The sequence below is a fragment of the Temnothorax curvispinosus genome, unplaced genomic scaffold (genome assembly GCF_003070985.1).
Source record: "Temnothorax curvispinosus isolate PA1 unplaced genomic scaffold, ASM307098v1 QBEX01003176.1, whole genome shotgun sequence".
Classification (NCBI taxonomy): domain Eukaryota; kingdom Metazoa; phylum Arthropoda; class Insecta; order Hymenoptera; family Formicidae; genus Temnothorax; species Temnothorax curvispinosus.
The window spans coordinates 1-26,048 of NW_020212956.1; the positions used below are offsets into that span (position 1 = coordinate 1).

Sequence of the window (26,048 nt, forward strand, 5' to 3'; positions counted from 1 at the left end):
GTTTTAATCAGTAAGATCAGCCGCAAGCTGGTACAGAGCCGGATTTTCCATTTTGGCTTTAAAAAAATTTATAATAAATAAAATACGGACTCGCAGCTAAGCAACCCGACAGAGGTCGGTAGTGTTACTCCTGTCGACCCTTAAAGCAACAATAAATATGTGTAAAAAATTTCAGAAAGAAAATTTGAACAGTTTTAAATTTATTCTATTCTAAAAGTCACCTCCAAAAAACAACATTCTAGACAATAATATCCCCTTAATTGTGTTTATGGATTCTGTAAAATGACATTTGTTACAAGAACAATGCAAAATTTTTACTTGCATTTCAGATATGTGTAAGGCATGTGCAAAGTTTACACGAAGATACTGATAATTATTATCAGAATATGATACAAGCATTTGTGGAAGAGGCTCTTAATCTCTCACAGTTTCTGGAGAAAGTAGTTGTCGATAAACAATCACAAGATTTATTTAGTCCAAATAATACCGATCGTAGCTCAACTTCATTGCAAAACATTGATACATTGGATTTTAATGATTGGGTAAGTCTTTCTGATCGATATAAAAATACACTGCAATAATGTTTCATCATGTTTTGACAAAGAAATTATTGACTTACAATTTATTAAGAAATCTGATGTAGAAGGAAATATCTTAAAAAGAATCCTATATATTTTTAATGGAAAATAGCTTACAGTTAATTTTGTTGAAATTGAAATATGTTATTGTCAATGGGCACAATCTCGTAAAATTAATAGTTTTGTTGCCGCAGAGCTTCAAAGCCTTAAAACATTAGGATTTGGAGGTAAAGCTGACATGAAGTTTGGAAGCTTATTTTTGTCTAACAAGTGAGTGTACATTGCCCGTCAACGATTCCTTTTCTGAGGTAAGGAAGGAACACAGAAGTTCTAGTGACTTTAATAGAAGTAACCAATAAACGGCTATATCATACCCAATTCTTTACACGCTAAAACACGCTTATTGACAGTCGTCGGTGTCGTTAACGGTATCGGCGCAGCTTTTATACAATATGAAAAACCTACGCAACGCGTATCGAATCGTAGTTGTCGGTATGCGTGTATAGAATTGGGCCCCAGGTAGCAGAGTAACGTCAAATGATGTATTAAAAACGTCTTAATGACGTCTCTAATGTCAATAAAACGTTATTAAGATGTCTTTAGACATCATCCTGCTACCTGGGTAAACAACTATATCTTATAAACAAAAGACTATACATTTTAAATGTAATAATGATTTGTCAAATCAGCTGAAATTGAAATATGTTGTAGTTTAGGTGATGCTGATCAAAAGTCTCCACGGGCACAGAGTCCGAATCAAATCTATGAAAGTTATGATGGTTTAAAGTGAGTGCCATTGGAGTTTAAAAAAATGTCTGTTTTTTAAATACATTATTTATTACGTATATATAATGTATGAATGTACGTGCGTGCGTGTGTACGAAAAATAATATATATGTGTATTTAGACTGTTGGCAGTATAAAAAGATCGAAATCTGTAACGTACAGCAGATGTGGAAATCTTATATCTTAATGGTTTTAAGCATTGTTTCCTTGTACTCAAAAAAGCCAATCAAAAATACAGACAATTGTTGATGTAGAAGAAAACTGATATGTGACATCTTCAAAATAACTAGGACTGAGACAAATAAGAACTAATATTTTATATACTATCTAACCGCGATAATGATTACTTAAGTGGCTAATAAGACTTAGGATAAACTGATGACTGACAAAGCGATGTAAGTTTGATCGTGTAATCTCCACGTGATACATACTTAACTTACAATTAGTTAATGCTAATATAATATCAGCGATTACACAAATCACTCACATACACACCCACACACTCACATACATGTATATATTTTTTCAAACATTTATATATTAACATATGTATTCAAAAACAAGCATTTTTAAACTCCAATGGCATTCACTTTGTTATCTTATCTTTTATGGTGTTGATTTTGGACTTTGTGCCCATGAAAACTTTTGATCAGCATCACCTAAACTACAAAATATTTCAATCTCACCTAATTTGAACGGAATCATTTTTACATTTAAAATGTACAAAGTCCTTTCTCTCTCTCACACACATATCTATCCAAACTGAATTATACTCACCTATTCAATCACTACGTATGTATACTTATTTAATAAAAATAACCTTAATACACGAAAATAAGCTTGAACTTTATGTCAGCTTTCAAATCCTAATATTTTAAGGTTTTGAAGTTCCTCAGTGAGTATATTATTGATTTTAAGAGGTTGTGCCTATTGATATTTTTTATCAGGAAGGTAAGGACAGTGGCATATTTCAATTTTAGCAAAATTAACCGAAAACGATTTTTTATATAAAATTGTAAAATATGCCGAGTCCTTTTCTATTTTAAACAATGCATTTTCTTATTACATGTTTTTAAAAAAAGATAAACATGTAAATAATGTGTTGTACTAACGAGATCTACTGATTGCTAATTAGCATTTATTCTTGTAGACGGACATTAGAATTTGGAGGGCTATACAAGTACGTTTGTACCATAATAAAATTACATTTACTTATTTCGTTGTAATTGCATTATTAGCTTTAAAGTAATTTTAATTAGTACTTCTTGTTTAAAGTTAATGAAATAAATGTAATATATATTGAGCATGATAAATGCATGCAGCATGATAATTTAGTTCACCAATACTTGATAGAACAAATCAAATTTTATATCAATAAAACTAAAACTTTATTTGCTTTTTAAAAACGTAATTATGCAAGAGAAAAATTATTTATGCAAGTATATATTATTATTTTATGTGATAATTAAAATGAATTACAAGAAAGCATATTTTGTAGAATATTATTTGATTTATTATTTTTATATTTATTTGCTATTTTTCACTATATGTTATTTTGTAACAAAATTACAAAACTACTTTGTTGTATTTATTGCAATAATTATGTGAATTAAAATTTTAGGGTAGGTATTAAGTATTATAATATAATTATTCTACTATGTATGATTTAGTATAAAGTGTCAATTTATAGATATCAGAAAAAAATTAGATGATGCAGTAAGATGATTTGAAATAGTGGCTATGTAATAAAATATTTTCGTATTTTATACAAAATTATTTTATAATTTATGAAATAATACTGTCTAAAAAAACATCTATAAATACATACATTAAGGGGTAACATCACTATAGAAGCCCCGAAAAATAGAATTTTTTGTGGTTAAAAAAAGTAAATAAAAAATCTGTTTAAAGAACTTTATTGTACATGTCTTAAAGTGTATGAAACAATTTTTTATTTTTTTAAATGAGATTTTTTTAAATTTTACCTTTTAAGTTATATAAGTATGTAATATTATAAGTATTTATTAATGGTAATATTAGTATTTCTTATTGTCAGGCTAGGTTTTGGGTTCAAGTTATTAGCGAGCTGAGGCGAGGAGTAAAATTGAAAAAAGTAGAAGCTAATTTGGGTTCTCGCGTGTCTTCACGAGGAGAAAGAACTCTCCCGGACTACAAGCCGACACCATATGAGATTTTGATGGACGATATTAGAGAAAGACGATATCACCTCAGGAAAACGCCGCCTACGCCATCAAGGAAGGACGCACACGCCATTATTCTTGAATTTATTCGAAGTCGACCACCTTTAAAAAAGGCAAGATTCATGATTGCGTACATATAAAATCCGAGTAAACTAAAAATCCAAAAGAGGAGCTATATTTTCGTATTTAGTGCTAATTACGCTTGTTCCATTATCAACCGGAAATACAATATGTGATTTTCACCAGTGTTAGGAATAAAATCAAATTTAATATATACTTATGTTGAATCTTAGTACAATACTTAGGTATTTTACTTAATGAAAATCGAGTAGTTTTTATAAAAATCATGCATGTTTTGTATATTAATAAATTTATGGTAATTACGCAGCGATAAGGACCATCTTCCAATTTCAATAATTTTGAGATATCAAGGTCATCACCTTGAGTAACCTTCAAAAAGTTTTAACCGGCGATCGTTGTCTATTAAAAAGTTATTAATAAAAGAAGTTACATAAATGAAACAATTTTCCTTTACTGATATATATAGGAACAGCATATACGTGGACGGAGGCAGAGCCCCTCCCTCTGCACTGCCACTCTGAAAAAATTTAACCCAAATATATTTTTGCTTTGAAACTGAAATTTGGTTTGAATTAGGTTAGATTTTGTCAGGATGGGGTTGTAGGGGGAGGAGCAAAGCTCTTCATGCGCCCATGTATGTTATTTTTGTGTATATCAGCAAGAAGGTAGAGATGGACATCACTTCACTTAGAAAGTTGAAAATGTGGAACTGTACGTACAATGGACTTCGCTTTTTACGTAGAAAATACAAACCCATGTGAAAATTACGTTTTATTTATGATATATCAAATTGTGATGATGAGGACTATGAGATTTGAGTTACGACGAAATTATTGGTGTGTAATATCTCATTCTTATTTGGACACCTTTTTATTGTACAACTATTATATTATTTATTCTTTGAAAATAGCTTTAACACTTATATACATTCTTATTCTCCTGTCTGATGAGTTGACTCAGAATTCTTCAAATTCTTTTTTTAATCATGAATTCTGACTACATTATAGATAACGATCTTTTATCCATTTATATTCACACTTGATATGACTCTTGACTTCCTAATCTTGAAATACCCCTTTGGCACGATGGGGAGGAACGTCAGAAATTATTAATTATTTTTATACTGCTGAAGATGGCTCAATGTAGAGCCGAAATGTCTAAAACATTATACGATAAAAAAAAAGTTAATCTGAAATATTATGCATCAATAACCGCGTCATGATCCTAATCATCACAATTTGATGGTTTATTATTGAGAGTCCTTTAAGTTTCAAGTATTGTTTCTTTTATTTTATTTATGAAACTTCTTTTGTTAATAAGTTGTAGGAATGGCCAGGGATGGAATGTCAGTAGGAAATGTTCGTATCGAATGCCACTTTATTCACTGAACGATTATTACAATGCGGAAATACCGCTAAGTCTCGCGGGTGGACTCCTCGGCTTATTATCTCTCACGGACGTCCTTCTATTCGGCTGGCTGAGAGGACTCTGCCTTCTCGGCCTCGGCGATCAGCGTCCTTACATCTATTCACGAACTCGGTTCGTGCGACTTGACTTTGTCAACAATGACTAGCTTGTCGAGATAAACACGACCGCGTCAACGGTTCGCGCGTCGGCCGTTACCAACGTCTATGGAAAATCGCCTACAAAGTTATAAAAACTTTTTAACTAGAGTTAATAAACTCTATTTTTAACAAATAACGAGCGACACAGCTAAAACCTTTTGAAAGTCACTTAGGAGAATGACCTTAACAAATATGTCAAGCTTATTGAAATCAGCGAAATCACTTTTAATATGTATTAAATACCGTGAAGTTTACTCCATTCCACTCTCTGCTTACAGGGCGATACAAGGTCTATCATTGTATGGTTTGTGTGAAAAGGTGAAACTCCATGTAGAACTGTACAATGATAGACCTCGTTTAGCTCTGTAAACATGGGATAGGGGATAGGGGATGAATCTCGCTTTGCGTGGAAAATTGGAAACCTATGTAAAACCATTTTATGTTAATATGAGTGCTGAAGAGAAAATCTGGGAGGTGGAGGAGATAGAGCACCGTCTCTGTTCATACATGTGCTATTTCCTCATACATAATAGCAAATTATATCCTCCACTGCTGAAAATCATTGTTACATTTTTTAAACCGTTTTTGTTAATAACTTTTTAATAATGACTGCTGGCTAAAACCGTTTGAAGGTTACTCAGAGTGATGATTTGGATAACATATCTCAATTGAAATCAGAAGATGGTCCCTATCTCTGCATAATTATTATTTATTACGATAAAACATAGAATAACGTATGAAATATCATTTAAAGCATATTGAAATTTTTTATTTATATTTTTGAAATATTAATAAAGAGTCGAAATGTGTGCGTATACATCAGGAATGTGTCTGTGTGTGGTGTGTTGCGTGCGTCCATGCGTGCGTATGGGTGTGTGTGTACACAGGTAGGGCATTTAAAGTGTCTCGAGTTTATCTTTGAAAGTATTAGTTTATTGGAAAAATGTTTCAGATAAAAGTTTTAGGGTTCAAAGAGGGCTAATAGACAAGCTTATTAGATTTTTGGTTCGGGATTCGTGTTGAGCCTAATGCCCTACCCTGTATAAATTTTTACAAACTTGTTTAAAAAAATGTTTTGTAATTATACTTTGCCATACAGGCCTCGGAGAGACGATTACGACCATTACAAAAAGAAAGTACTTTAAGAGAATTACTCATGGAAAGCATAAAGAAGCCTCCAAAGCCCCTAAGATCTTCTGGTTCAAGACAAAATGCTCCAAAGATTGAAGAAACATCAATTTGTAAGTTTATGTATCTTATATATTTGTAGTTTATAGCGTCTTGGGAAAAAATATTTTTATAATGTTTTATATGCTCATATAAGAAGCGATATATGCTCGTATATGAATTTTGGTCTGATAAGAGCTTATACGGCCATATATGATTATATAAGATTATATAAGGATATATATATATATATATATATATATATATTTAAATAAGTTTATACTTCTGATGCAATATTGTGATCTGATCATATATAAGATCATCAGAAAATTGTTATTTTCAAATGTTATTTTTTAATTGTGCCACTTTATTATAAGAGTGGACTCCATGATACAACTGATATACAAAAGTTGTGCCGTTCTATAGGGCGAGATAGTGCCATGTTTTTTTTATACCACTGTTCGTCAAATTTTAAATACATGTCATTTATCGGATACTTTGAGATGCAATATTATGATCTGATCATATATAATCTTATCTATGACTATATAAGTTTATATGTGATTATATTATTTTTAGTTAAAATTATAAGGTATGTTTGTAAAATAATACGATTATTATATTTATTTATAAAAACTGTAATATATATTATATAACAGTTTTTTTCACGAATTATTACAGGTAATTTCACTGTTTACGAAAATATTTAATAAAAATTAATGTTAATTAAAAAAATTAAGTATCTTGCGTAAAATAAGAAAAAGAAGAAAATTTAAAATAACAAGAAATAAGAAGTACCGTACTCGATCGAAGCGGATCTTGGTGCTTAATAATATTTTACAATATTAATTATTAAATACATTTTTCAGTTTTTTAGACTGCGTGCCGATATGGTTGTCGGACTTATAACGCAATCGTAAACTGAAGCTTATAGAAATAATATTTCAAATTAATTTGATTGTCAAGTAAAATAATACTAGAACTTATGGATAGATCCGAGTATATGTTTATACATATATGATTATATTTAACCTTATAAATATACTTTTACATGATCAGACATGATAATATACAAGAATATATAACCATACAAGGCTAGACTTAAAGAGGTTTTATAAGAATGTATAATCATATTTCGCTCGCGCTTCACACGGGCTCAAAACCTTTTCCTTTTTTTAAGTTTAGATCCCTTCCCTAAACTCTTTATTCTTATTTTTTTCTCCGTAGACAATTTTTTTTACTTTAAGTTGTATTTTTCTCTCTTAAATTTATGTATGTATAGAGATATATATTTATTTTTTCCTGCTCATCGGGCGGATGTACCCTGCGCTGACCCACCGTTTTTGGCTCAATTTTATTTTTTAAATTATTTTTTCTAATTTTGTATTGCGTTGCATTTTGGCACTCAAGTCAGGGTAGTACAACCCTTTTACTCTTATTTGATAAAAATTTATACATTGTTTTTGATTTTGAAGAAGTTTCAATTTTTCTACATTATAAATGCCTTTTTGTTTTCTAATTTTCGCTGGAGATATTGGGCCATTTTTTTTTGTTTCTCGTTGGAGGAGGAAAATGCCTACACATATAGACATTTTTAAAAAGGTAATTTTTCAACATTTTTGAACATTCTGAACACATTGGCATAAAAAATTGAAAAAATAACACCGGCTTTAAGAATTTTCTTACTGAAAACGTCCATTACTGAAAAATTAAACTCATCGATGCCATCCCCGAAAAATTAGAAAAATTTTAGAACCGGTTTCCAAAAAATCAGTTATGAAAAATTATACACACGTTTTGAAGAAAATTGGTTCATTAATTGAATGAATAGTTCGCAGTCAGAAAAATTTTAGTACCTGCAGTTACCAAAAAATCAGTACATTAATGAAAAATATGAAAAATTATACACATCATCGCCATCCCCAAAAAATGAGAAAAATTTGGACACCGTTTTACGAAGAAAATCGGTCTATTAATTGAATGAATAATTTTTTTACGTAAATAAATGAAGAAAAAATTACTTCATTACATATGTTAAATGTACGTTGCTTGCAATTTATGCGAAAAAAACCTAGGGGTCGATTCTGTATCTTAAGACGAGGTGAAAACTACAAAAGTGAGGAAATTCACTAGAGAATCTACAATTTCATTTGTCGATATTTAGTAAATCTGTTTACTTTTGTAATTTTCAAAATACTCGTCTCAAAAAATACAGAATCGACCTCCTAGTTTATTTTGTTGATCAAAATCTCAATTACAACCGTTGAGAATACACTGGTCCATATATGGACCTCCGTTTGCCTATTTTTATTGATAGCACACAGAAAAAAAAGATATGTCAAATCAACAGTGATATGCTTGTATATACGCAAGAATATATAAACTTCTTATAAGAATTTTTTATTTTAATTTTTTTTTCTTGGTTGAGCTATATAAAATTTCGTTTAACTATATAAATGATCTTATTTAAACAAGTTGTCTTCTCGTTTAATGCAGTATAATACATAATGAAGATTGCGTATTTACAAGAGCGTTTATTTTTTACTATGTTTCTATTTTATTTATTACGTAAACTTTTGCGTGAAATTTATGAAATTTTGTTTGATTCACAAGAATTTTATTTTATGTATATTCCGTGTTATACGCGCATGCGCGGATGTGTTCAAAAATGTATGTTAATCAAAATTGATTTTAAGAACTTCACCATTTTTGAACATTTCAATTTTTAACACACTCGTGAATCCGAATTGTATCGAGAGAGAACTGGATATTGAATCGAACTTAACAGCGTGGTAGGATGAATCATGATTCGGGGTGCTACGGACGCATAACATAGCGGAACGAAGAGAGGTAGAGAGTGAGAGAGTGAGAGAAAGATAGAGAAATATGGAGGGAGGGTAACTCGACACGATATAGACGCGATCAATAACTGAAAGCGTGCAAAAGTGAACTGACGTTGCCCGAAACGTCATCGCGGCATGCCAGTTTAGTCGGATGTAAATCGTTCCTCGCGAATTTTATCCTGTTTCGGTAATTGTCGTTAATATCATTACATCGTGTACAATTCTAGTCTACCAGTATCCAAAAATTCTTGGAGTAATCAATCGATGGTCTCTGATGTGTCTTCCCATATGAATAATCTCGCGAAGGACTTTCAAGTTTAAGAGATTTATTGTGATTTGTGACAGGTGTGGACAGTTGTTTACCTCGTTGCTTATGAAATATGTATGCAGTGCTTATAAAGAATTAAAAGACTAAAAAGAACTATATATAAAGAAGTCTTTTAATTTATGCAATTTTGAGGAAAAGTATATAAGTTTTCTTTATATACACCTCGTGAAAATTTATTAAAATGTTCTACTAATTGAACTTAAAATAATTTAATCTTATTTTAGTTTCTACAAGAGTGATGAAAACACAGGATATTTCGTGCAGATAAAAATTAGGTCAATAATTTTTAGATGCGAGAAAAGGTTTAAAGATCCAAGAATGTGCAAGACTTAATGATTCAAACTTTGAGATGCAAATGTAAAAATCTGGAAATTATTAGATCCAGAAATATAAGTAACAAAAATTTAAAACAAAAGCGATCCAAAGATTTATGTTTAAAAGTCAAGATTTCGTAATTTAATAATTTATGGATCCAAAAGTTTCAATAAGTTTCAGAATTTACGTATTAAAAGAAAGTATCCGAAAAATTTAGAAAAATCCAAGAATTTTTCTAAATTTTTTGGGATCTTTTCTATATATATGCATATGTATATGTATATATACAATTTGTTATAAAAATTTACAATTTCAGAATCTACAGAGACACTTGTTTATATTTCTGTTATAGAGGAGACCGAGGCTATGTGTCCACACTTTACACTTTTTTCAAGTTTACTAAAAAACTAATAAAGATATTTGACTAAAATTTTAATAGTATAACCTTTCAACTTTGCTATTAAAAAAAATAATAATTAAAATCGTTGATCTTTTAACATTTTAAAGAGGCGAATTTTTTAAGTGGAGAAGTCAAGCGTAGACAGCCCCATATGCAGGGTTTATCTGTCCATATTCGAGAGGCTATCTGTCCAGATAATAAAAAACACATTATTTATATTAATTTTTATACTTATTTATAATATTATTTATTATTGTTAATATATAATATTGAAAAAATATTATAAATATTGAAATAATATATAATATTGAAACTGCCTACTCGTTGGAGTCAGAGAAGTAGCAGGCACTTTGTGTAGATTTTTTGATAAGTTTCCTGCGTAGAGCTGACTTTTCTTTATATACGGTGGCATCAAACTGATTTTGAGTCCGTTGCAAAATCAGTGTGATAAGTTTCTTTTGCCCTATCAATTCTTTAATCTTTTTTTTTTTATTTGGAGCCTTTACTTTATTCTCGGCAGCGTTTGAAATAGAAAATACTCAATAATTTAAGACAAACTCATATATTTAACTTGACGTGTATTTTTATAATAAAAATTTGGTGATGATTCTTGAATTGCAGAATCAAGTAGTTGCTCGTAGGTCACTTTTTTACAGTAGCGAGTAAGAGCCCGAACATTATTCTGAAGTCTAACGCTGTTTTTATGAAAAGATTCTCGTTCAATTTTTATTCTTTTAATCGTTCTAAATATAATTTTATTAGATATGTCTATACCTTATCCGTCTTAAGGAAAATCTTTCTTTTGTAGTTACGCATCATTATCTATTTATAAAAGAACAATTCGTCATTGAAGTGTGGACACATTGCCCCATCAAAAATAGGACAGATAGCCTCGACTACGTTTTTCAGTCTTTAACATGTTGCCAATTTTAGATAATGCGGAATTAAGATTTGACGCTTCTCACACCTGATAACTATATATTAATTGATAATGTTATGAATTGCTTACTTTAATTTGAGTTAAAGTACTGTCGCACAGCAAATTTTTCGACCGTCGAAAAATGTGAATAATTGTTTTCGCTTTTCTTTTAACGTATATAGCGTCTGCAAAAGGCATCGCAAGAAAACAAACATCATTTAAATATCTTACGTAGGGCATTTTTCAACTATTTGTTACAATGATAGAGACATCTGTCTCTTAAAACTTGAGATAGCAGTACTGTGGACACATATCCCCTGTAGACAGATAGCCCCGGTCTCTTCTATACACATATACCAATATGTAATTAAAAAACTTGGTTTTGGTTTTATGAGTCATAAATCTTGATTTGAATCTAAGAATTTGAGAAAAACAGTGAAATCAAGGATTAGTCTTTTGAAGTACATAGAACTAAAAAGCTCAGAACTAAAAAGCTCCCCATATCTATGAAAGAAAGTTGCCATGAACGCAAAGATATACCTTTTTTTTTACACAAATGTCATGCTTTTAACGATGATTAGTTATGTTCTTCAAAACAATGAAAATAATGACTTGCGTTTATGGTTTCTTTTTATTTATTTATTTTTTACGAATCTAAAGGAGCTACGAGATCTTGCTTCTTTTTTTGAAAAGGTTGTTGTAACACCTTTAAGTCAGCATCAGGACTACTACTGCCTTCATTGTTTTACCACAAGCAATACTAAAAAAAAAAAAAAAAAAAAAAAAATTAAAACAGGCTGATTTTTTTATATTTGATGAAATAGTCCAGTCGCCAAGTGGATTGAGCATTTTTTCGAATGTTTTGCCTCCTCATAGAGGAAGCTTTGTGATAGTGAAAAATTTTTTTTTGAGATTTTGATGGAAATAGGTTTAGAATGTTCTAAAATGTCGAAAAATCGTATTAGTAAAAAATGTCCGGATGTGTGTGTGTGTGTGTGTGTGTGTGTGTGTGTGTGTGTGTGTGTGTGCGCGCGTGTGCGTGTGTGTGTGTGTGTGCGTGCGTGTGTGTGTGTGTGTGTGTGTGCGTGGGTGCGTGGGTGGGTGGGTGGGTGGGTGTGTGTGCGTGCGTGCGTGTGTGTGTGTGTGTGTGTGTGTGTGTGTCTGTGTGTGTGTGTGTGTCTGTGTGTGTGTGTGTGTGTGTGTGTGTGTGTGTGTATGTGTACGGATTTTTTGTACACGCATCTACTTCTACAATTTTTTAGATACCGGGTTGAAATTTTTTACACAAATAGAGTATCATAGAAAGTATGTTTCTCCTCAAATTTTATTAAAATCGGTTGACCGATATAGATTTTATTGGCATTTTTTTTTTTAGAAGTGTTTTATTCTATAACTTCCTCAATATTTGAGATAGCGATCTATATCTAATTCTATTAAGTTTTTTAGTCTTTTCTACCCCTATTTCATATATAATTAATTAAGATTTGGTTAATTAGTTCTGGAGTTACAGACGTTTGAAATTTCGGAGAATCCGTACATAAATAGAACTCTGATAATGTTTCAACCAATTGTGTAATCAACCAATTTTGAGATACATATGTACATGCATACTTTTGAATTTTGCGAGGATCGGTGAAAAATACCGATTTTTTAAATTGTTTAAAAAATGTGTAAGTTATTTGATGGTTAGAATTTAATTTAATGAAATTATTAAATTTTTTTTAAAAGCAAAAGTTAAACGCAGAATTTTTAAGAGAACAAACTCTTTTGGTGTTCTCTCCTATCTATTTTTTTAATCGATAGAGTATTATTTAAGGAAGGTTGGTATTGAATTTGGCGATGATCGGTAAAGGGGTTCTTTAAAAAAAAATTTTTTTTAATTTTTTTAGAAATGTCCGTGGTTGCTATAACTTTTGCAAATTTTGAAATATTGAGCTACTTCTTTTATGTTTTTTGGGTCGTAAAACAAGAATCTGTAAATAGTTTTTTCGTAAGTCGATGCAATAAAAAGTTATTAACAATTTATTTGTTTAAATTGCCCTAGCGATCAAACTATACATATCCTATAAAAAAATGAACTGGAGAAAATTTGTTCCTTTTTTCACGAAGAACAAAATGGCGTTTGAATTTTTACAATATCTTGATTATTGACGGAAATATGTCAATTTTTATGTAATTACTGTCTGCGCGTCGCGGAGTACCCTAGGCGTGCGCGCTCGCGCTCAATTGTATCGTTAAAACAATTGAAATTCTGAACTTGTCTGAACTTGCAAAAACGCGCCTACGTGCTATGTTCTATGACCCAAAAAACATAAAAATAAAACATTAACTTAAGCCATGAACCTCGAAAAAATGCTCAATCGGCCTGGCGACTGGACTAAAATATTAGTATCAATTTTGCGATTAAAACTATTTTACAATAGTCGTGAAAACCAATAAACTACTTGTGTTAATTATGCAGGTTTTTATCGAATAAAATTTTAATAATATATCTTTAATAGAAATTTTTGTTGATAAACTTTTATAGTAGCAAGATCCCCTATAACATTTTCTGCAATTGCAATGTTGGCAACAAATTATTGCCGAAAGGCCGCAAATGGGAAACATACTTATTATTGCCAATTCTGTTAGCACACTTCCGTCAATATGCAACAATCTTTGTATTGCTGATGTCGGATTTGCTCTGGTGTTGTCGTCAATTTGACTGCGGAATATGTTCTTCAGATTTAGTTCACGTTAGAGACCAACTGAGGACACAGTATGCTCTGGTTTTGACATTATCGTTCCACTGGCATTTGTTTCCCTTTTGGTAACATCCCACAATCAAAATGTTTGCTGGGATGTAATCTTTTCAATTTTTAAAACTGAATGTCTTTCAATTAATTATTATTATCATATTTTTATATAAAGTTAACTGATAAATGAAATGTTTTATCTATCTTACGGGAACATATATATCTTTATATAATTACTTTTAAAGATTAGGGTCTAAGATTTTAAAGTTTTAGTAGTTTTAATTAAGTACATTTTTTGTTTTATCTTTAATATAAATTAAAAAATATATAATTAAAAGTTATTAAATTAATTTGTAAGTTTGTTGAATTTTACAAATTGCATTTTTATATCTTTGTAATTAGGTTATACATACGATTCTTATTAATCAGTTTACACTGGTGGGCCCGAAATCAACGTTTTGTGTCAAAACTGGTGAGAGCGAATAATTTCGTATTTTACATAAAAACTTATCTATAAGGGTTTTTTTGTGTCATTGATGACGACTCCAGGGTCAAAATTTCAAAATTAAAAATGACGGATCCAATATGGCGGCTTCTAGTGTCTAACCCGCACAACATTTTATATTTCAAATAGATAGCAAATACATAAAATTTGAAATGTTGCAATAATATAGCAGATACGTAGCAATACGTATAAATCATGTACTAGATACATGTTTAATACCGATGAATGTCCGCGTCTAGATATGTAATTACGTTACGTATCAGATAAGTATATGGCAATATATGACGATATTGCCATATACGCAAAAAAAGATCTATATACTACTGATATAAAAGTAAAGTATCAGTTAAAATACAGAAATCGAAATAATTCTTGTCTTAAAATGTTTCTCGATTAATGTGTTCTCGAAATATGAAGTTTTCGTGCTTATCTCCTTTGGCTGACCCGAACGTGAGCACCCCATATGTACAAGAGTAAAGTACCAGTTAAAATATAGATAGCGAATTGGTTTTAGTCTTAAAATGTTCCTCAATTTATGTGCCTTCGAAATATGTGCAATGAGATTTCCGTGCTCATATAATATATATGGATCCTATAATGATATATGGATCCATATATAATTTTATATAAAGCACCAAATTTCATATATAATTACATATAATCGTATATATTTATATATAATCATATATAATCTTTTTTCCCGGGTAAGTTGGAAAAATATATGTAGAAAAATATATATGGAAACGCACATTGGTTCATAACTTCTCACGTGTGGAAACCCCACGCATGTACTTCGAAGGCACATTATGTGTCTAGTTTAACAATAGTGGAGCCCTCCGCAGGGGAACTATCCAAAAATATAAACTATTATCTGCTTTAAACATTTAATTAAATAATAGCAATGTATATTGTATTATTAAAGCAAAAAGATTTCAATCTATTTACGATTCACTGTTTTAAATAACTTTCCTTTGTTCATGCGTGTACTATTTCGATATATATATTAGTCATTTATGCCTTTTAATACTCAAAATAACTGCTACATTTCTCAAATTTTTTTGTTAATAACTTTTAAATAAACAACGAGCGCGGGCTGAAACCTTCTGAAGGTCACTCAGAAGGGTGACCTTGACAACATACTTAAAAATCAAGGTCATCCAAGGTGACTTCCTCCATCTGCATAATTACCTATATATCTTTTTACGCATATATATTTCAGGAATTAAAATTGAAAAGTAAATTTGCACACTTTTTACAGTTGTCTTCAATTTTTTTCTTAGGCAACACAAGTCGTGAGTCTCGCATGATAGTCCTCGGGGAGGTGCCACCTTCGCAGCCGGAGCAAGAGCAGGAGTCTGCGCAGGATGTTGCAGCTCAATGGTTGCAGTCGGAGGATCAAAGGACATTGGTAACTGGCGGCAGCGTTCTGGCGACAGCAAGCCGTAGGAGACAAGATGTACCGCCGGTGCCGCAGCCACGGCAAAGGATTGCCAAGGAAAGACCCAACATCAGGGTCTTACCTTCCAATAGGAATCGTAAGTCACGTAGAAGACGCATTACGGTTGCAGGTAATCATCTCATTCATCTCATTGTCAGTGGGTATGAACAATATTTTTAAGGGATTGATTTCAACAGAAATGTTTAATATATAGTCTAATACAATTATATTTATCACCAAATTTGTATTAAATAGTTTACGTGTATTTTTTTGAAAGCATTTAGAGAGTTTTTGGAACAAACATTACACAGGGTGTTTCTTAAGTAAGTAGACAAATTTGAAGGGGATGTTTCTTGGCTTATTTTAAGAAGAAAAGTTTTCTATAAACATGTTTTTTAGGTCCTAAACTGTTCTGTTTTTAAAATACAGGGTGTCAAAGATGCACGCTCCTGGTGGATCTAAAAATGTTTTATTAGTACTAGAAAATGGTTCTTAATAACACATGTACGCACACCAAATTTGAATAAAATATTTTTAAACGTTTTCCAGATTTTTGAAATTTTTATACTTTCTTTCCACAACTTTAACATCCTGTATTTAGAAAACGAAGCAGTTTAGAGAACTCATGTGTATAAGACCTTTTCTTCTTAAAATGTTGAAGTCAAGGAATATCTCCTTCAAGTTTGTCTACTTACTTAGGAAACACCCTGTATAAATACAGTTAATTGCGTGTATCTTTTGAAATAATCGCTTATATCTATTGAAAAATCATATATAGCGAAATAAATGCTTGATAAATATTCGTACATTTTTTTTCTATTGTAAAGAAAAATTTACACGGTTTAAACTTTTAATAAAATAAATACAGTTAAATACTAAATTAAATACTAATTAATACCTAAATAAATAAAAGTAAAAGTATTAGAGTTAATTAATATATTAATATTTAGTAGTTTTCTCTTTTTCCTCTTTCATTTTTTTATTTATTATATTTTTCTGAGGTTCTTTTTTTTAATTTTTTCTGAGTATATAAAATAATCTTGAAAATAATTTAAGGATCCATTCTACCTTGATGGGTAAAAAAAGAAGTACTTTTTTGCGAATTTTTGTTGAGCAAGGTAAAACAGATATCAAAATTATTTTTTTTACGTGATATTTATCTATCTTTTATCAACATTTTTCAAATATTTTCATAAAAAATTGGTTAATTGAAATAAAATATTCACGCAGTAGAAGTGAAGCATGCAGCGATTGATATGGCTTAGCTGCGGAAGTTCTCCCGGGCCTTAGTCTGAAACAGATAAAATTAATGTTTTTACGCTCAAAATTATTGTTCACAGGAAGTAGACTACGATGGAAAAAATTGTAAAAAAATTGACGAAATGGTAGCCTTCTGAACAAGATCCATTTTCGGCCTAAAATTTTCGAATTCTTTTTGCAATTAAAAGAAAAACTTGTTGATATCGACTTGATTGTAGTCTACTTCCTGCGGACAACAATTTTGAACGTAAAAACACTAATTTTATCTGTTTCAGACTATCGTAAGGCCCGAGAGAACGTCCGCAGTTAATCACTGCATGCTTTATTTCTACGGCGTGAATATTTTATTTCAAATAACCTATTCTATTTCAAATTTTTTATGAAAATATTTGAAAAATGTTGATGAAAGATAGATAAATATCATGCAAAAAGAATGATTTTGATATCTGTTTTACCTTGCCCAACAAAAATTCTCAAAAAAGTACCTCTTTTTTGACCCATCAAAGTAGAATGGATTCTTATAATGTTTGAGATTCTGTAATCCTATAAACGTTTGATAGGTTAATACCTGGTAATAACTATCCGGTATATATTTTATCTTTGTTTAAATTATGTTGTTGAACACAAAAATCAAGAAACGCATATTTTTCTGTATGTACGCTCTATTTTTAAGATTTAAGAAATAAAACAACCTGTTGAAGCTAACAAAGTACACTACGCAAAACAATTAGGAGAGTGCTTTAAAACTTACAAATTTTGCCGATTTTTAAGAGGCTGTATCTCAGAAGAGATTATAGGACAATTTTTCTTGGCGTATTTTAAAGGATAAAGTCTCGACTTTAAGGTAGGTAAGATTAGAGATACTCCAGAGAGAGACTGGCCAAAAGACGAACCGTTTCTGTCTCCATTTGCATTAAACTAGATGTTGGCGCAGGTAATGAGCAAACACAATTTGCTAATCAGACAACTTATATTTAATAAAGAAATTACAACTGACTTATGTGCGAGAGGCGACTGTGACCGACGACAGATTGAGAACGACTGACTGTTCATCGATCGACGCATAGACTGTCGATAGCGGCGGTAGCGCTCCTGACAGAATTACAGAGTCACCACTCTACTCGGTGGATATATGAGATGTCGATAGAGTACGACTACTTTACTCCAACACTCCCACCGTTTGAGTGCTCTATTGGCATCTCAATTATATTTATTAATGAACGCAGGTGACAAAATCTCTCTTTCGGGAGGGCTTTCGTTAGAATGTCAGCCTGCTGTTCACTAGAGGGTAGATATTTAATATCTCTTTCACCATCTGCAACTCTTTCTCTGACAAAATGATATTTTACATTGATATGCTTAGTGCGTTTATGAAATTCTGGATTTTTTGTAAGTCTTATCGCACTGATGTTATCTATACAGAGAATGGTTGCGTTAGGTTGTTCGCAATTAACATCGTTTAGTAATTTGCGAACCCATACTGCCTCTTTTGTCGAGACAGCGGCTGCTACGTATTCGGATTCGGTAGTACTCAGCGTTATTAACTTTTGTCTCTGGGATAGCCACGTGATCGGTCCGTTTACAAACTTGAATAAGTATCCTGTGGTAGAACGTCACGTCTCTATGTCTCCCGTATAATCGGCATCAGAATATCCTATGAGACTAGAACAGTTTGCGTCGCCTTCATACAAAATACCGTAATTTATCGTTCCTAAGAGATATCGTATAATACGTTTGACCGCGTTCCAATGATTATCATCATGTTTGATCAGATACTTGCTAGCGTTACTAACAGCGAACGCAATATCTGGTCGCGAGACCGTTGCTACAAATAATAACGAACCAACGGCTTCGCGATAAGGCACTCTCTCACACTTGTACTCTTCATTCTCGACTGGGCGCAAAATTACATGAGGGTCCGCGGGCACACTCATATTTTTTGCATCACTCATACTGAATTTCTCAATTATTCTTTTGATATACGCCTGTTGATATATAAACAACATTTTTAATTTTCGATTACGTTTAATCTCTACTCCCGCGAAGTAATGTACATCACCGATAGTGATGTCAAATGATTCTTTGAGAGAATTGACAATGGTTGTCAGAATTCCTTCTGACTCCGCGGCGATTAACCCGTCGTCTACAAATAATATTAAATAGACAATTTTTCCGCGAAAATCACCGACAAATACGCAGTTATCCGCATCGCAGGGTTTGAATCCATACTTCGACAGAAAGTTACGGAACTTTATGTTCCAACATCTTGGAGCTTGTTTTAGGCTATACAAAGACTTTTGTATCTTACATAATACCGTATTTTTATCGTAATCGAGATTTACCCCTTCGGGTACTTCCATATATACATCCTCGCTTAATTCCCCATATAAGAAGGCCGTTTTGACGTCGAATTGTACCACCTCGAGATCAAGTTGTGCAACCAGGGCTAAGAATATTCTTAACGAGTCATACCTTGCAACTGGAGCGTAAGTTTCCGTGTAATCTATACCTGGCTGTTGTTGAAAGCCTCTGGCACACAAGCGTGCCTTGTAACGGTATATCTCTCTATTGGTATCCTTTAAGACCTTGAACACCCAGCGTGAGTCTATGGACTTGTGGGTGCTATTCCTTCGAACAACAGTCCATGTCTCGTTCTTTTTATGGGCTTCCAATTCCTCCGAGATTGCTTTGGTCCATTGGTCGACATCAGGACTTGACAAGGCTTCCCTGAAGGAATTAGGTATATTATACTCTGCTATATTTACTTAATATCTTACCGGCTTTGGAATCTTGGCCCTATCCCGAAGATTATTAGCAGGTGAAGATTTTGATTTTGGGGTCCTTATGGCCAATTGTGAGGAGCTTCCTTTTGGTGTAGGCCGGTATGTAGGGTCATCTACGTCTTCTTCTTCACTTGTTGATGGTACTTCTTGGCAATCTTCATCTGACCTTGTCTCTTCGATTGTTTGGCCATCGTTTTCTCGTTGAAAGACAGTCGGTTCTTCATCTTCATTTGACGACAGCGTTGTTGAAACCTCTTCATTGAAGACAACATCTCTCGAAACTAAAACTCGTTTTTGTTGAAAAAGGGTAAGGGCTTTTGTGTCCCCGCGCTAATTCCGCGCTAGTTGCCATGACACTGTACAGTAGGAATCAGCGGAACAGAATCGAAACGATTCGGAATCGGAACGCGCGACGATGAGCTCGTCCCTTTTCCCCAGCGACCGTAGAAGCGAACGCACGTGCACGGGCGAGCGAGCGAACGAGCGAGCGAGCTAGCTAAAGAGAGTGTGAGAGAGCAGGAGAGAGCGAGATCTCCAGATCGTTAAGGAAAGATAAGTCGATTATTCATTGATTGTCCGCTTAACGGACGCATTATGGTAATATTCCTTTTCTGCTGAAAAAGCAATTCTTTTTGTTCTAAGCGATGCGAACCTTATATATGTATAATATATTCTTGTATTAGCTGAATAGCTGACAAATATACGTTTCATTCATATAACACATGTGTTGGTGCAGCTAATAATCACTTGATATTCACCAGGCAATTTTTACAACAGTTTTGTTTGTAGATCATATAACCTGTAGTTCTGTGAGTCTCCTTACCCAATCAAGAGCACCTTTTTTGCCTTTGAGTCAAGCTTGGTTCTATGCTGTTTGGGTATGTGAGCAATAGGCAGAGGATCCAAACACGCATAAATGACTCAAGTCAGGTTTCTTGCCGGTCCATTCTTCGAAAGGTGTAGAGTTCTGATTCTTCTTCGTGGTAGTTCGATTTAGTATGTAAACTGATGCAGTATTTACCGCTTCTGCCCACAGGAATTTCGGTAAATTTTCTGCTTGCATCATGGTTCTTGCACATTCCACTATAGTGCGATTGTCTCGTTCTGCCAGGCCATTCTGCTCTGGCGTGTACGGTGCTGTGTTTTGAAACTGGATTCCTTTGGCTGCTAGATACGCTATCATCTTCTTGTTGCAATACTCCAAGCCATTGTCTGTGCGAAGTTTTCCAATGCTTCTTCCAAATTTGTTTCTGAACATCGCTTCGTATTCCCTGAAACGGTCAAACACATCAGCTTTGTGTTTAAGAAAATATACATGCCTGTAGCCAGTTGCATCATCCTTAAAATTGACATAGTATTTCGCTCCTCCGAGGGACTCCACTGACATAGGTCCGCATACATCTGAGTGCACTAGTTCACCAGGGTGGCTGGCTAGGTCGGTACTTCGTTGCTCAAATTTGTGTCGATGTGCTTTGCCGTATTGACACGATTCGCAGAAGAAATTATTAAGTCTTGATACTTTCAGTCCGTTCACAATACCTTTTTCGGCCATTTCTTTAATCGTCTGTTTGTTAACGTGTCCTAATCTTTCCCATGCCAAGTGCGTAAATCTGTGATATTTGCCTCACCTTGTTTGTAGCCGGATTTCACTTTAATGAACATTCTATAAATGTCATTGTCCTGTTTTACACCTTGGCCACTAGGTTGTTGTCACGTGTTATGTATACTCTTGCGTTTTCAAAGATGACACTAAAACCTTTGGAGGTACACGCTCCCACCGAAAAGAGATTTTTCTTGACTTGCGGTACATGAAGAACATCTTCAAGGCGTGCATCTAACTACTGTCCGTCGGTTAGTTTACTGATCAGAATTGTTCCACGTCCGATCACTTCACATTCGCGATCATTACCGAGTGACACGGTCTCACCACTACACGATCGATAATCGAAACCAGTCTCTTCGACCCGTAATGTGTCGCGACGTGCCACTGTTGGTCAACCAAACGTCGGAAACATCCAACTGGAGAAATTTTGTCACGTGTTCACGTGATGGCTTAGTGAGACCGGCGTAGCGACCGCTAGCACGAGTATGATCACGTGAATTTGTCGTGTTACCACCATGTTTGTTTGAACTTGCTAGAAAAGCAACGGTCGAACCGTCGCGTCGGTTCTAGACTCTCTGTCCTTTTTTCTTTTTCGACACTCGTGCGAATAATGTCCTTTCTTGTGGCACGAAAAGCACTCTATTTCACTTCTGTCTTTTTGACTTTTCTTGGCACTTGTACTGTTCGTCTTTCCATACTTCTTCGTTTTCCAATTTTTACCGTCAGAAGTTGCAGCTAACGCGGTTGCCGTTTCGTCTTCCATGGATAGACGAAGTTCTTCTTTGATCAGTCGTTCTATTAAATTGTCCACAGTCTGGTCTGCAACAGCTACACTGTCCCATGCGGTCTTGAGCGAATTGAATTTGGAAGGAAGGCTTGCTATAATCTTCGCCATGATGGCTACCGAGGATACTTCTTCCCCCAGGTCCTTCAATTTCATCGCCATGTTCTGTACCTTCGCCACGTGTTGTACCACTGAATCACTTGCATCCATGCGGTATTCGTGGAATCTCTGTGTTAGAATCAACTTATTAGTTGCTGATTTCTGCTCGTGTATCGTACTCAGCTTTTTCCACATTTCACTTGCGGACGTGCACACGAGTAGGCTTTCCATCTGACGATTTTCCATGGATGAGGAAATGATAAACATCGCCTTTGCGTTTTCTTTGATCCAAAGTTTTCCTTCGGCTGACTCCATGTTCACCGGCATGTTTCTCGCCCCATTGACTATGTCGAGCAAACCATATGCAGTGAAAATTGCGTTCATCTGAAATTTCCACGTCTGGAAATTCGTGCCGTCGAATTTAGTGACGTGTCTTGCCGTTATTTCTTCGCTCATTTTGATAAAGGATGCGAGATCGCACACCAGCAAATAAGTCACTTATACGGGACGACCGTCGAATCACGCACGTATCACGTGCACACCGCACCGCACCGCACTAGTTTCAGTTCTTTCGGTTTTTTGTTCTGTACCGAGCCGTTATCTGAATACTATCGCGACTGGGCCCATAACCTGTTGGCGCAGGTAATGAGCAAACACAATTTGCTAATCAGACAACTTATATTTAATAAAGAAATTACAACTGACTTATGTGCGAGAGGCGACTGTGACCGACGACAGACTGAGAACGACTGACTGTTCATCGATCGACGCATAGACTGTCGATAGCGGCGGTAGCGCTCCTGACAGAATTACAGAGTCACCACTCTACTCGGTGGATATATGAGATGTCGATAGAGCACGACTACTTTACTCCAACACTAGAAATAAGAAAGATGGAGGTATTAATATGAAAGTGTAGAGAGAAAAGCCTCTTGCAGAATGCCAGGCAACAGGAAATAACCAAAAAATCGTTAATTACAACCTAAAAAATTCGAGTGCTATGATTGGTTAGCAACAGGCAACAGGCATTAGGCACAGAATTTCCAACGTGACGGAAACTCTGTGTCTATTGCCTGTGTCACTGTTTATTCTGCATTTATACATGATTTCTGATTTCTATACCCTGTTCCTATTGCCTGTTGCCTAGCATTGTGCAAGGGGCTAAAGACAGGATCTCTATTATTTCCTGTTTGCATGCAAATGGCGGCGAATTGGCCAATCTCTCCCTGGAGGTGAGGTGACATTGTTCGTACTCTTTTCTGTGAGGATCAAAATCAGGTTTTGGAAAAATCCTAGAAATGTCACTGTGGATTATTTGTATTACGAGACATTTTTATATACTAAACCATATACTAAATATCATAAAACATCTGTAATTTAAAAGTTTTATGTTAAAAGTTTTATTGTTAGTGAAAAGTACACAATTTTAATTTTATTGCAAAATAAATGTTTAATCTTCCAGTAAGTAATTAATAAGTACAAAATAAAAATGCTTAATAATGTTCGTGGCACCGATCAGGATAATATCAATGTCTCTAACTGAACTCTAACAAATCAAATTGGTGATGCTCTCGGTAAGACCGCTTGCGCATTTATGAGCAAAAATCAGCTCAAACTTCACTTATAAGTCATTATATATGTTTGTCTTAATGTGATCACTTGTCCGTACTCTAGACAATAGATGAGTTAACACTCGATTTGAATCAAGAGACACGGTAGTGTCTCATGTTAAGTACACGCGCAGCGCGAGACCGCTTCGTGTATCTTTATGTTAGCCAGAGAGTTGTGAGAGATTATCGGATCTCAATAATGGCTGAATCGATCAAATTCTAAGTAGGAAATAGCTCAATGGATAGTTCGGGTTTGAATTATATAATAAAAGTATTTTATCTTCATTTTTCGTCTATATATCCTACAAGCAGAGATATTGCGATGCAAAGTCCGAAATGTAAATATTTTGCATTAAGACACGTCGTCCTGGCCTCAATGTCACTTTCACTTTTTCAACACTATGCAGCGCTAGTACATTTTATTTATATTCGATTCAACAAGTAAATCAGACCGATAGACTTATCGGCCGAGAGGAAGATTTTTGTCGTATTTATGTATTACTTGAGCCAAAGTGAAGGAGCAAGAGTGAGAGAGCAAATATGAGCGAGCGAGAGTGAAAGGGCGAATGCAATAGGACGGACAATGTTACCTTACTACCTTAAAGTCGAGGCTTCCCTTTAAAATGCATCAAGAAAAATTGTCCTACAATCTCTCCAAGCTGAGATATGGCCTCTTAAAAATCGACAAAGTTTTAAAGCGCTTTAATTGTTTTACGTAGTGTATATTTGAAAATATTAAAATTGTGAAATATATAAATAATCCCAGTAAGCAATTTGATAGCAAATTGTCGTCAAGATGGCATCAAATTCGTTCAAAGATTGGTGTCAAATCCGGTGCCATTTGTGTCATCTTTAAGCTCGTGTTTTGCTAGCAAAGCCTGTGTACATAACCAGACAGCAAATTGGCAGCAAAAACTGAGCAAACTTTGTCTAGCGTTGTCTGCCAACAAATTGTCGGCAAACACCGAGCAAGCTTTGCGTAGCGCTGTCTGACGACAAATTGTCCTCAAAAACCGTGCAAGAAATGCGCAACACTGTCAAAAAAATTATATTTATTTAAAAATTTTATTACTATTTTTTAACTAAATTTGTTTCTTAAGAGATGCAGTCTATGATTATAAATATTTTCTCGTATTTGAAAAACACACTTACTTTGGTGAGATTCGAACTCGGGACCTCTGGATCGTGAGCCAACTGTCTTAGTGGTAGACTACTTCTTAATTTAATGTAAGTTCGTAATAGGATGGCTATGAGAGTCAAACGCAGTTGTCTGTGCGTAGATGATCAGAATCACTGATTTATTCCAAATCCATTCCAAATGAATTACAATCGAACGTTTCAGCTCATAGATCGAGCCATCTTCAACGATATCAAACGACGAATAAAATTAAAATATTGCACAGTTCTCTATTCCAAAGTGGTAAGTTTCCTGCTTGGAGATTTCAAGAAACGAAATTGAAAAAGACTACTAGATCCATATCTGTAAAAATAGTTACCTTATTACACCAAGTATTAATTAAAAATTCTATGGTAACTCACCAAGTAGTCTGAAGAACAAATGCATCAGAATAAACCAAGCAAGGCGGGTATATAAATGCGGTGTGAACATCACAGAGAAAAATATATAATCTGCACAAGGGATTCTGAGATCCCGACGGCACGACGCACGAAACGGTATTAACAGGAAGAGGTCTTAAGGGGTAACGCCACTCAGTCCCACAAAAAGCTAATTTTTGATAATTTTTTTCAGAAATACAATAATCATAAATGAAAATCGGTTTAATTCTATTTATTATCTATATATTAAAGTATAAAAAAAATTTTTTATTAATTATTTATTGCCAAAATGGCGGCACCAGAGCCATTGCTCCAAAGTGCCTTTTTGCGGAAGGCGTTCAACGGGCGGAATCAAAGCTCCTATAATTTCTGAACTGGCACAAAAATTCAAAGATTTTTGAAAAATATATAAGTTTTTCTATAGAGGTACCTAGGGGAATTGCGAAATATCATTTTTTGTAAGAATGGTGCATGTTGGAAAAAAGTGCTTC

General features: G+C 33.7%; 1 protein-coding gene across 2 annotated transcripts in view; it reads left to right on the forward strand.

The window, feature by feature from the left end:
• The first annotated feature begins 330 nt into the window (after positions 1-330).
• The window catches only part of LOC112452281 (protein spire-like), a 31,612-nt gene continuing 5,894 nt past the window's right edge, over positions 331-26,048 (forward strand). The window contains exons 1-5 of one of the 2 annotated variants that reach the window (XM_025012400.1): positions 331-542; positions 2,515-2,544; positions 3,421-3,678; positions 6,311-6,452; positions 15,704-15,958. In XM_025012400.1, coding sequence (XP_024868168.1) covers positions 387-542; positions 2,515-2,544; positions 3,421-3,678; positions 6,311-6,452; positions 15,704-15,958 — 841 coding nt within the window. In that variant the 5' untranslated portion in view covers positions 331-386. Of the gene's footprint in view, positions 543-2,514; positions 2,545-3,420; positions 3,679-6,310; positions 6,453-15,703; positions 16,680-26,048 lie in introns of those variants that run through there. The other variant, XM_025012399.1, reaches the window with a different exon arrangement.